Source organism: Hemitrygon akajei, unplaced genomic scaffold, assembly GCF_048418815.1.
Source record: "Hemitrygon akajei unplaced genomic scaffold, sHemAka1.3 Scf000042, whole genome shotgun sequence".
NCBI lineage: Eukaryota > Metazoa > Chordata > Chondrichthyes > Myliobatiformes > Dasyatidae > Hemitrygon > Hemitrygon akajei.
Genome location: NW_027331928.1, coordinates 7432844 through 7445004, shown reverse-complemented (window position 1 = coordinate 7445004; position 12161 = coordinate 7432844). Strand labels below are relative to the sequence as shown.

The 12161-nt window shown below is 52.2% G+C and overlaps 1 protein-coding gene across 1 annotated transcript in view; it reads right to left on the bottom strand.

Moving 5' to 3' along the window:
- Positions 1-9666, bottom strand: part of LOC140720445 (C-type lectin domain family 12 member A-like) — a 30294-nt gene extending 20628 nt beyond the window's left edge. Inside the window, exons 1-2 of the mRNA XM_073035299.1 lie at positions 9610-9666; positions 1890-2016 (exon numbers count right to left, since the gene is read on the bottom strand). Coding sequence (XP_072891400.1) covers positions 1890-2016; positions 9610-9666 — 184 coding nt within the window. The remainder of the gene's footprint in view (positions 1-1889; positions 2017-9609) is intronic.
- Positions 9667-12161: the final 2495 nt, after the last annotated feature.

Genomic DNA, 12161 nt, shown 5'->3' with positions numbered 1-12161 from the left:
CTGTCACACTGAGAACCTCCCCACACACCGTCCCATCACACACTCCCGGGCTCAGACACTAAGAGAATCTCACTCCGCACCGTCCCATCATACATGCCAAGGTTCAGACACGGGGTAAAGCTCCCTCCACAACTTCCCATGAAACAGCACCGGGATCAGACAGACAGGGATTCTCCCTCCACACCGACCCATCACACACTCTCGGGGTCAGACACAGAATGAATCTTACTTCACACCGTCCCATCACACACTCCCGGGGTCAGACACAGAAATAATCTCCCTTCACACCGTCCCATCACGCACTCCCGGGGTCAGATACAGAGTGAATCTCCCTCCACACCGACCCATCACACACTCTCGGGGTCAGACACAGAGTGAATCTCCCTCCACACCGTCCCATCACACACTCCCGGGGCCAGGCACAGAGTGAATCTCCCTCCACACCGACCCATCACACACTCCCGGGGTCAGACACAGAGTGAATCTCCCTCCACACCGTCCCATCACACACTCTCGGGGTCAGACACAGAGTGAATCTCCCTCCACACCGACCCATCACACACTCTCGGGGTCAGATACAGAGTGAATCTCCCTCCGCATCGTCCCATCACACACTCTCGGGGTCAGACACCTGGTCAAGCTCCTTGCACAACGTTGGAGTTATTTCTGCTCACTTACACCGGAAAACGATTACACGTTTCTCAGCTTCTCTACGTCTCTGTGTGTACAGGCCGGTCGTGTGGTTTCACACCATTTCCTTTCCGTGACTGGAAACTCACCAACTGTTCACAGCCCGCTCTCCCCTCACCCTCCCTCATCTGCTCTATCTCTGGTCTCAAACAAATTTATTATCTCTGAGACAGACACACTGTTGGAGGCTACAGGAACCCTGAAAAACTGGTGATTGGTGAGAGGCGAGAGATGGAGTGAAGAGGGAGTTTCGCTCTGTTTCTCAATCCGTTACTGTGTTATCGGTCTCTGAGGCGGCTACTAACCCTATATCTGGCCCCGGAAGCATGTGATGGGACGGTGTGGGGGGAGATTTACTCTGTGTCTGTCCCCAGGAGTGACTGATAGTTCGGTGTGAAGGAAGAGTCACCCTGTCTCTGAGCCCGGGATTATGTGATGGGACGGTGTGAAGGGAGATTAATTCTGTGTCTGACCCCCGTAGTGTGTGATGGTGCGGTTTGGAGGGAGCTTCACTCTGTGTCTGTCCCCGTGAGTGTGTGATGGGACGCTGTGGAGGGCTCTTATCTGTGTGTCTGATCCCGAAAATCTGTGATGGGATAGAGTTTAGGGAGCTTCACTCTTGTGTGGATACATCTTCTGTGTGTCTCACACATACCTCTTCCGTTTTTGAATTTATTTCAAGGCGCTTTGAAACAGAGTTAGAACAATGTTGATTCGTCCCTTCGTCTGTTCTGGAAAATAGGACCAATGAACAGAGAATCTCGCTCCACACCGTCCATTAAATCCGCCAGTCGTCAGACACTGAATTGGAATCCTTACACACCATCACAAATTCCCGGCGTCTGTTTTAAGGTGACGATCCTTCCGAAACGTCCGGTCACACAGACACGGCGGTTTAGAGATAGTGAAGCTCCATCTGCACTGTCCCATCAAATTATCCTTTTGTCAGACATACAGACAAGTTCCCAACACAGTTTCCCAAAACACATTCTCGGGATCAAACACAATGTCGAGATCCCAAAACACAGTCCCAGCAGATACAAACTGAGTTAGACACAGAGTGAAGCTCTAGCCACACCGTCCCATTACCCACTCCCGAACTCAGACACAGGCTGAAGCCCCGGCTACACCGTCCCATTACCCACTCCCCGAGTTGGAAAGAGATTGTAACTCCCTCCCTCCGTGTCTGTCATACTCACCTCTCGATGGAGACGTTGAGTCAGATTTTACGATCTGCACATTCATGTAAGTCTCGCTGTCGTCCATCCTGTCGATGATCCCGTGCGTCTCTGAGCTCAGCGAGACAAACAAACACCAGATGAGCCGCTGATAAAGAGAGGAGACGACAGCAGGGGCAGGAAGTGCTGGGGTTGAGGGAGATTGTGGTTGTGAGAGGGGTTGGTCTGGAGAGATGAATGTGGCTGGGTGGGAGTAGTGAGAGTGGGGAGAAACAGAGGTAAGGTGAGTAAGGGGAAGGTTAAGTTTTGGCGGATAGAGAATCGTGAGTGACAGGGGTCAGAAAGGGTTATCACTGAAAGAAGAGGTGGTCAAGGAGTGGGAGAGAATGGAGAGAGAGGGGTAGAAATGGACATGGTGGATTGCTGGAGGGTATTAATTTGGCTTCTCTCTCGAGCTCTCTCTTTTTTTCTTCTATTCCCTCTCTCGGGCGGAAATGTTGCATTTACTGTCCGAGTGGTTTACAACCAACACCCCATCGCCTACTGCAACATTCTGTTTATTCAGGCCCTCTGTGCTGTAGAAACCACGGCCCCGGACAAACCAGAAACACCCACCGAAGTAACCGAGCCACCGACACTAGTAAAAGATTGCCCTTTTCACACCGTGTAGAACGTATCAAAGAATGCATATATTTAGATATTGAAGTTTACAGGAAACTAACAGACGCTGCGCGGTGTCTGACATTTGACTCTCTTCACCCATTGGAACATAAGCTGGGGGTTGTCAGTATTTCAGAGAATTATTGAAAGCGTGCGGCTACACTGACTGGGCCGGCATACAGACAGCAAAAATAAAAATAAAAATAGCAGTGACGTCGGCCCAGCAGACGGAGTTCAGCAGCTCCCTCAAAAACCCTCCATTAACTTGTGTCTGTCACTTTCTCTCTCTGTTCCTCATCTCCCCTCACTATCCCCCTATTTCACTCCCATGAAGGCCTCTAACCCGCATCAATTTCTCTCCTCTCTCCGGCTCTCTCCTTTTTCCTCTACTCCCTCTCTCTCCTCTGCCTTTCTATCTCACTGCCTCCACACTAAACCTTCTCTTTTTGTCTCCCCAACCTATCTACCCCACTTTCTCTCTTCCCACTCTCTCCCGCTCAGAGTGAAAGTTCACTGGACTGAAATTTGACCGGGCCATCAGTACCGTTTCCATGAAAGGCGCCGATCACTGTACAGTGGGGATTAGTTACATCCTCCACTGTACGTAAGGGGGGAGGTGAAACGAAATGGGGGTGAGGGTAGTGGATAAAAGGGTGGTGGTGCTGGAGGAGATGTGCAGTAGCGGCTATGTGTGTGTGTGTGTGTGTGTGTGTGTGTGTGTGTGTGTGTGTGTGTGTGTGTGTGTGTGTGTGTGTGTGTGTGTGTGTGTGTGTGTGTGTGTGTGTGTGTGTGTGTGTCTGGATGAGACAGAGAGAGAGAGAGAGAGAGAGAGAGAGAGAGAGAGAGAGAGAGAGAGAGAGAGAGAGAGAGAGAGAGAGAGAGAGAGAGAGAGAGAGAGCACGCGCACTTCGGCACCGAGCGATCAGACATTAGTGCAGATCACTCCACACGTCCCAGCACACACTACCGGGCAGAGACACAGTGTGAATCTCCCTACACAAAGTTCCATCTCACACTCCCGGGGTCAGACACAGAGTGAATCTCCCTCCACACCGTCCCATCACACACTCCCGGGGTCAGACACGGAGTGAATCTCCCTCAACACCGTCCCATCACACACTCCCGGGGTCAGACACGGAGTGAATCTCCCTCAACACCGTCCCATCACACACTCCTGATGAGAGACATAGAGTGCGGGGTGTTGAGTTTGCAGAAACTGGGAGAAAGGGTTGTGAAACCACACGACCGGCCGGTAGATAAAAAGACTGAGAGAAACTGAGAACAGAAATCTCGATAACTAGTTTAAGAGTGCAGAATTAACTTGACCATGATTCTGACCCCTGGTGTATGTCGTCGGATGGTGTGGAGAGAGATTCACTCTGTGTCTGACCCCGGGAGTGTGTGATGGGGTCGGTGTGGAGGGAGATTCACTCTGTGTCTGACCCCGGGAGTGTGTGATGGGACGGTGTGGAGGGAGATTCACTCTGTGTCTGACCCCGGGAGTGTGTGATGGGACGGTGTGGAGGGAGATTCACTCTGTGTCTGGCCCCGGGAGTGTGTGATGGGACGGTGTGGAGAGAGATTCACTCTGTGTCTGACCCCGGGAGTGTGTGATTGGACGGTGTGGAGGGAGATTCACTCTGTGTCTGGCCCCGGGAGTGTGTGATTGGACGGTGTGGAGAGAGATTCGCTCTGTGTCTGGCCCCGGGAGTGTGTGATGGGACGGTGTGGAGGGAGATTCACTCTGTGTCTGACCCCGGGAGTGTGTGATGGGACGGTGTGGAGGGAGATTCACTCTGTGTCTGACCCCGGGAGTGTGTGATGGGATGGTGTGAAAGGAGATTCACTCTGTGTCTGAGGTGGGACCGTGTGGAGGGAGACTCACTCTGTGCCTGATCCCGGGAGTGTGTGATGGGACGGTGTGGAGGGAGTTACACCGTGTGCCTGACCCCGGGAGTGTGTGATAGGACGTTGTGGAGAGAGATTCACTCTGTGTCTGACCCCGGGAGTGTGTGATACGATGCAGTGGAGAAAGAGTTAATCTGTGACTGACCACGAGAGAATGTGTTACGATGGTGACGAGGATACTTCTCTGTGTCTCTTACCCCCGAGGTATGTATTGGGATGAACTGGTGGAAGATTCATTCTGGTGTGGATATATCACACATCTCTGTTCCTCTTTTAAACAGATTTAATACAATGTTGCTTCACCCCATCGTCTGTTCTGAAGGATAGTGCCAGTAAACCGTGAGTGTGACTTCACAGCGTCAATTACATCCGCGGGTAATCAGACAGAGAATGGGAATCCTTTCACACATGCCCATCGCGCATTCCAGGCATCAGGTCAAAAGTGAAGATCTCTCTAATATGCCCAATCACACAGACTCGCCGGGTAAGAGACAGAGTTAAGCTCCCCCTGCACTGTCCCATTAAATAATACTGTTGGTAGACATACAGAGAAGTTCCTGAAACATTCTCCCAAAACACATTCCCGGGATCAGACATAGAGTCAAGATCCCAAAAAACAGTTCCAGCGCATACTAACTATGCCAGACACTGAGTAAAGTTGCTTACACACCGTCCCATCACACATTCCTGGGGTAAGACACAATGTGAATCTTCCTCCACACCCAACCGTCACCCACTCCCGGAGTCAGACCCTAACTGAATCTCCCTCAATACCGTCCCATCACACACTCCCGGGGTCAGACACAGAAAAAAGCTCCCAACACACCGTTGCATCGCACACTCCCGGGATTAGACACACAGAGAGGGTCTGTACACCCCGACCTATCACTCACTCGAGGGTTCAGACACAGAGTGAAGCTCCCTCCACACCGTCCCATAACACACTCCCCGGGGTCAGACACACAGTGAATCTCCCTCCACACCGTCCCGTCACACACTCCCGGTGTTAGACACAGAGAGAAGCTCCCTCCACACTGTCCTATCAATCATTCCCAGGGTCAGACACAGAATGCAACTCACTCAACAGTGTGCCATCACCTCCTCCGGGGGCCTGACACAGAGTGAATCTGCCGCCTCGCAGTCCGATAATACTGTAACGGATTCAGAAACAGAGCGTATCTCCCTGTTTTCTCATTCACTCCTTCTCACCAATCACTAGCACTTCGCCGTTCCTGTAGACTCCAACACTGTGTCTGTCTCAGCGATAATAAGTGTGTGTGAGACCAGAGGTAGAACTGAGGAGGGAGGGGGAGGGGAGAGCGGGCTGCAGACAGGTGGTGAGTTTACAGTCACTGGGAGAAAATGGTGTGAAACCACACCAACGACCTGTACACACAGAGACGCAGAGAAGCTGAGAAGCGAGAAATCGATATCCGGTGGAAGGGAGCAGAAATAACTCCAACGGTGTGGAGGGAGCTGACCATGTGTCTGACCACGGGAGTGTATGATTGGACGATATAGAACATAGAACAGAAAAGAAACACCGCTCAATACAGGCCCTTCGGCCCACAATGTTGTGCCGACACTTATACTCTGCCTCCCATATTTACCAACAACGTAAATTCCTCCATATAGCTGTCTATTAGCCTCTTAAATTTCATTAGTGTATGTGCCTCCAGCACTGACTCAGGCAGTGCAGTCCACGCACCAATCAATCTCTGAGTAAAATACCTTCCTCTAATACCCCCTTGAACTTTGCTCCCATTACCTTAAAGCTATGTCCTCTTGCACTGAATAGTGGTGCCCTGTCCACTCTATCTATTTCTCTAAATATCTTGCATACCTCTACCAGGTCTCCTCTCATCCTTCATCTCTCCAGAGAGTAAAGACCTAGCTCCCTTAATCTCTGATCATAATGCGTACTCTCTAAACCAGGCAGCATACTGCTCAATCTCCTCTGTACCCTTCCCAATGCTTCCACATCCTCCCTATAGGGAAGCGAGCAGAACAGGTCACAGTAATCCAAGTGTGTCCAAACCAGCGTTTTACAAAGCTGCATCATTACCCCGCGACTCTTAAACATAATTGAAGAATGCCTTGGGGTTCTCCTTTACCCTACTCGACAAGGCTTTCTTATAACCCCTTCTTGCTTTCCTCAGCCCCTTATTAAGCTCCATTCTTGCTACCCAATATTCCCCAATAGACCCATCTGACCCCTGCTTCCTAAACCTCATGTATGCTGCCTACTTCCACCTGACTAGTTTCTCCATGGCTCCATCACTCTACCATTGTTTATCTTCCTCACCTGGACAAATTTAACCCTAAAATCCTGCAACAGATGCCGAAATTTCGAACAAATGTCCATAGAACATTTCCCTGCTGAAACATCATCCCATTTCACACACGCGTGTTCTAACCTTATAGCCTCATAATCTGTCGTTCCCCTCTTAAAAAATTCTGTGTCCTCTCAGTTTTTACTCTTTTCCATGAGGCAAATGGAGACAGTTAAACGCTCTGTCTGAAACCGGTGGTGTGTAACGGACGGCGTGAAGGGAGATTCAAAATGAGTTTGACCCCAGGAACACGTTATCAGACGGTAAGGAGAGAGTTTCAAAGCTTATCTGACCACGGGATTGTGTCATGGGACGGTGTGGAGGGAGCTTCACTCCCGGTCTAACCCCGGGAGTGTATGATGCGACGCTATGGAGGCAGCAGTGCCTGAGCAGCGGAGTGTGTGATCGGTCGGTGTGGAGGTAGATTGCCTCTGTGTCTGATCCCGGTAATGTTTCATGGAAAGTTGTGAAGGGAGCTTCACCCCGTGTCTGAACCCCGGCGTGTACGATGGGACGAGGCGGAGTGAGATTCCCTTAGTGTCTAAGCCTGGGAGTGTGTGATGGGACGGTGTGTGGGGAGATTCTCAGTGTGACAGACCCCCGGAGTGTGTGATTGGAAGTTGTGGAGGGAGCTTCACTCTATGTCTATCCCAGTGAGTGTATGATTTTACGGTGCAGAGGGGGTTTCACCATGTGTCTGACCTCTGTACTGTGTGACTGAACGGGGCGGAGGGAGAATCCCTCTGGGTCTGATCCCGGGATTGTGTGATGGGACGGTGCGGAGGGAGATTCACTCTGTATCTGACCAAGGGAGTGTGTGATGGGACGGTGTGGAGGGAGATTCACTCTGTGTCTGACCCCGGGAGTGTGTGATGTGACAGTGTGGAGGGAGCTTCACTCTGCGTCTGACCCACGGAGTGTGTGATGGGATGCTGTGGAGGGAGATTCACTCTGCGTCTGACCCCGGGTGTGTGTGATGGGACGGAGTGGAGGGAGATTCATTCTGTGTCCGACCCCGGGAGTGTGTGATCTGACGTTGTTGAGGAAGATTCACTCTGTGTCCGACCCCGGGTGTCTGTATTTGGACGGTGTGGAGAGAGATTGACAGTGTGTCTGACACCGGATGTCTGTTATGGGACGGTGTGGAGGGAGATTCACTCTGTGTCTGACACCGGGTGTGTGTAATGGGACGGTGTGGAGGTAGATTCACTGTGTGTCTCACACAGGGAGTGTGTGATGGGACAGTGTGGGGGGATATTAACTCTGTGTCAGACCCCGGGAGTGTGTGATTTGACGTTGTGGAGGAATATTCACACTATGTCTGACCCCGGATGTCTGTTATGGGACGGTGTGGAGGGAGATTCACTCTGTGTCTGACCCCGGGTGCTTGTAATGGGACGGTGTGGAGGTAGATTCACTGTGTGTCTGACCCGGGAGTGTGTGATGGGATGGTGTGGAGGTAGATTCACTGTCTGTCTGACACCGGGGGTGTGTGATGGGACAGTGTGGGGGGAGATTCCCTCTGTGTCCGAACCCGGGAATGTGTGATCTGACGTTGTGGAGGAAGATTCACACTGTGTCTCACCACGGGTGTCTGTATTTGGACGGTGTGGAGAGAGATTGACTCTGTGTCTGACCGCGGATGTCCGTTATGGGACAGTGTGGAGGGAGATTCACTCTGTGTCCGACCCCTGGAGTGTGTGATGGGACGGTGTGGAGGGAGACTCACTCTGTGTCTGACACCGGGGGTGTGTGATGGGACAGTGTGGGGGGAGATTCACTCTGGGTCCGACCCCGGGAATGTGTGATTTGACGTTGTGGAGGAAGATTCACACTGTGTCTCGCCACGGGTGTCTGTATTTGGACGGTGTGGAGAGAGATTGACTCTGGGTCTGACCGCGGATGTCTGATATGGGACGGTGTGGAGGGAGATTCACTCTGTGTCCGACCCCGGGAGTGTGTGATGGGTCGGTGTGGAGGGAGATTCACACCTTGTCTGACCACGGGAGTGTGTGATGCGACGTTGTGGATGAAGATTCACTCTGTGTCTGACCCCGGGAGTTTGTGATGTGACGGTGTGAAGGGAGATTCACTCTGTGTCTGACCCAGCGTGTGTGTAATGGGACGGTGTGGAGGTAGATTCACTGTGTGTCTGACACCGGGAGTGTGTGATGGGACAAAATGGGGGGAGATTCACTCTATGTCCGACCCCGGAAGTGTATGATGAGACGTTGTGGAGGAAGATTCACTCTGTGTCTCTCCACGGGTGTCTGTATTTGGACGGTGTGGAGAGAGATTGACTCTGTGTCTGACCCCGGATGTCTGTTATAGGACGGTGTGGAGGGAGATTCACTCTGTGTCTGACCCTGGGTGTTTGTAATGGGACGGTGTGGAGGTAGATTCACTGTGTATCTGACACCGGGAGTGTGTGATGGGACGGTGTGGAGGGAGATTTCCTCTGTGTCTGACCCCGGGAGTGTGTGATGGGACGGTGCGGAGGGAGATTCACTCTGTGTCTGACCCCGGGAGTGTGTGATGGGACGGTGTGGAGGGAGATTCACTCTGTGTCTGGCCCCGGGAGCGTGTGCTGGGGCGGTGCGAACGGAGATTCACTCTGTGACTGACCCCGGGAGTGTGTGATGGGACGGTGTGGAAGGAGGTTCACTCTGTGTCTGACCCCGGGAGTGTGTGAAGGGACGGTGTGGAGGGAGCAGATCCTGTCTGACCCCGGAAGTGTGTGATTGGACGGTGTGGAGGGAGCAGGACCTGTCTGACCCCGGGAAGCACACTATCCCACAACCATTTCCAAAGCCCCCCTTTCACCCACCTCCTTTACTTACTGTGGTGGATGTAACTACTCCCAGCTGGTCATTAGGCGGCGCCTTTCCTTGGAGCATTTCAAACCGGTAACGTTCACTGTGAGCGGGAGAGAGTGGGTATAGAGAAAGTGGGGTAGAGAGGGAGGGGAGCGGGAAAGAGAAGTGTTAGTGAGGAGGCCAGTGAGATAGAAAGGCAGTGGACAGAGAGGGAGTGGGGGGAAATGGAGAGAGCTGGAGGGAGGAGCAAAATTGAACCGGTTAGAGGCATTCATGGGAGAGAAATATGAGGATAGTGAGGGGAGAGTGAGGGACGCAGAGAAAAAAAAATGATAGACAGAAGGTGATGGAGAGTTTTTTGAGAGAGGTGCTGAATTGCACGTACTGGGCTGACGTCACTGCTATTTTTATTTTTTGCTTTCTGTATGCCGGCCCAGTCAGTGTAGCCGCACGCTTTCAATACTTCTCTGAAATACTGACAACCCCCAGCTTATGTTCCAATGGGTGAAGAGAGTCAAAGCTCAGATACCGCGCAGCGTGTGCTGGTTTCCTGTGAACTTCAATATCTAAATATGTGCCTTCTTAGATAAGTACTAAACAGTCTAATAACGGCAATCTATTGTTCTGACGTCTTCTCGGAGGGAGGGGGCTCGCTTACTTCGGAGGGTGTTGCTGGTGGTCTCGGGGCCGTGGTTACCAGAGCACACAGGGTCTGAAGCCCCGGCGATAAGCAGAGCAACGGGAGTGCTGACGCTCAAACCAGGAATCAACTGGAGGCTGGGGTATTCATTGCACGTTTATCTAACAATAAAGTCTCTGATTAAGTGACAAGGCATCAGTCCATCTTTCCATCCATGTTCACTCATCAGCATTCACTCTTCCCCCCTTCCATTCCTTTATCTCTCCCTTCTTCTCTTTCTATATCCGTCCAACTGCCATTTCCATCTCGCTCAATCTTCCCTTCCCTGCACGCTTCCTCCCTCTCTGTAGCGCTTCCTCTCCCCCTCTGTTCCTTTAACCCCTCCCTGTCCGTTTCCCTGTCTTTCTCTCTATTTTCCTTCTGCTTTCCCTAGTCAGCTCGCCCTATATTTTCTCACACTCTCCCCTAATTTCTCTGCAGGAGTCCACCCTCTCTATTTGGACCCTGGTCTATCCACACTTCTCGCCAATTCCTTCTTTCATTCCGTTCCCCCTTTTCGACCCCAGTATCCCACGTCACCCTTTCCGCCGACCCAACCTTCCCCTAACTCTGTATCTCCCCACTCTTACTACTCTTACACCCGCCACTCTCATCTGTCCAGACAATCACTCTCAGACCCTCAACTCTCTCCTCTCCGGAAATACCTCCCCTTGTTCTCGGCTCCTCTCTTTATCAGCTGCTTATCTGGGGTTTGTTTGTCTCACTGAGCTCAGAGATGCAGAGGATCCTTGACAGGATGGACGACAGCGAGACTTCCATAAATGTGCAGATCGAAAAGAGACTTCCATAAATGTGCAGATCGAAAAACCGGTCTCGCGGTCTCCATCGAGATGTGAGTGGGGCACAGACAGAGGAAGGGAGTTTAACTCTGGGTCTGACGCCAGAATTGTGTGATGAAACGACTTTCAGGGAGCCTCACTCTCTGTGTCTCTCCCCGGGAGTGTGTGATGGGACGGTGTGGAGGGAGATTCACTCTGTGTCTGATCCCGGTAGTGTGTGATGAGACGGTGTGGAGGGAGATTCACTCTGTGACTGATCCCGGTAGTGTGAGATGGGACGGTGTGGAGGGACATTCACTCTGTGTCTGATCCCGGTAGTGTGTGATGGGACGGTGTGGAGTGAGATTCACTCTGTGTTTCACCCCGGGAGCGTGTGATGGGACGGTGTGGAGGGAGATTCACTCTGTGTCTGACCCAGTGGAGAGTGTGATTGGACTGGGTGGAGGGAGTTTCACTCTGTGTTTCACCCTGGGAGGGTGTGATGGGTCGGTGTGGAGGGAGATTCACTCTGTGTCTGACAACGGGAGTGTGTGATGGGGCGGTGTGGAGGGAGATTCACTCTGTGTCTGACGCCGGGAGTGTGTGATGGGACGGTGTGGAGGGAGATTCACTCTGTGTCTGACCCCGGGAGTGTGCGATGGGACGGTGTGGAGGGAGATTCATCTGTGTCTGACAACGGGAGTGTGTGATGGGACGGTGTGGAGGGAGATTCACTCTGTGTCTGTCCCCGGGAGCGTGTTAAGGGGGGGGGGGGGTTGGAGGGAGATACACTCTGTATCTGACCCCAGAATTGTGTGATGGGACGGCTTTCAGGGAGCCTCACTCTCTGTGTCTCACCCCGGGAGTGTGTGATGGAACAGTGTGGAGTGAGTGAGTTTCACCCCGGGAGCCTGTGATGGGACGGTGTGGTGGGAGATTCACTCTGTTTTTGACCCAGTGGAGAGTGTTATTTGGATAGGGTGGAGGGAGTTGCACTCTGTGTTTCACCCCGGGAGTGTGTGATGGGACGGTGTGGAGTGAGATTCACTCTTTGTCTGACACCGGGAGTGTGTGATGGGACGGTGTCGAGGGAGATTCACTCTGTGTCTGACGCCGGG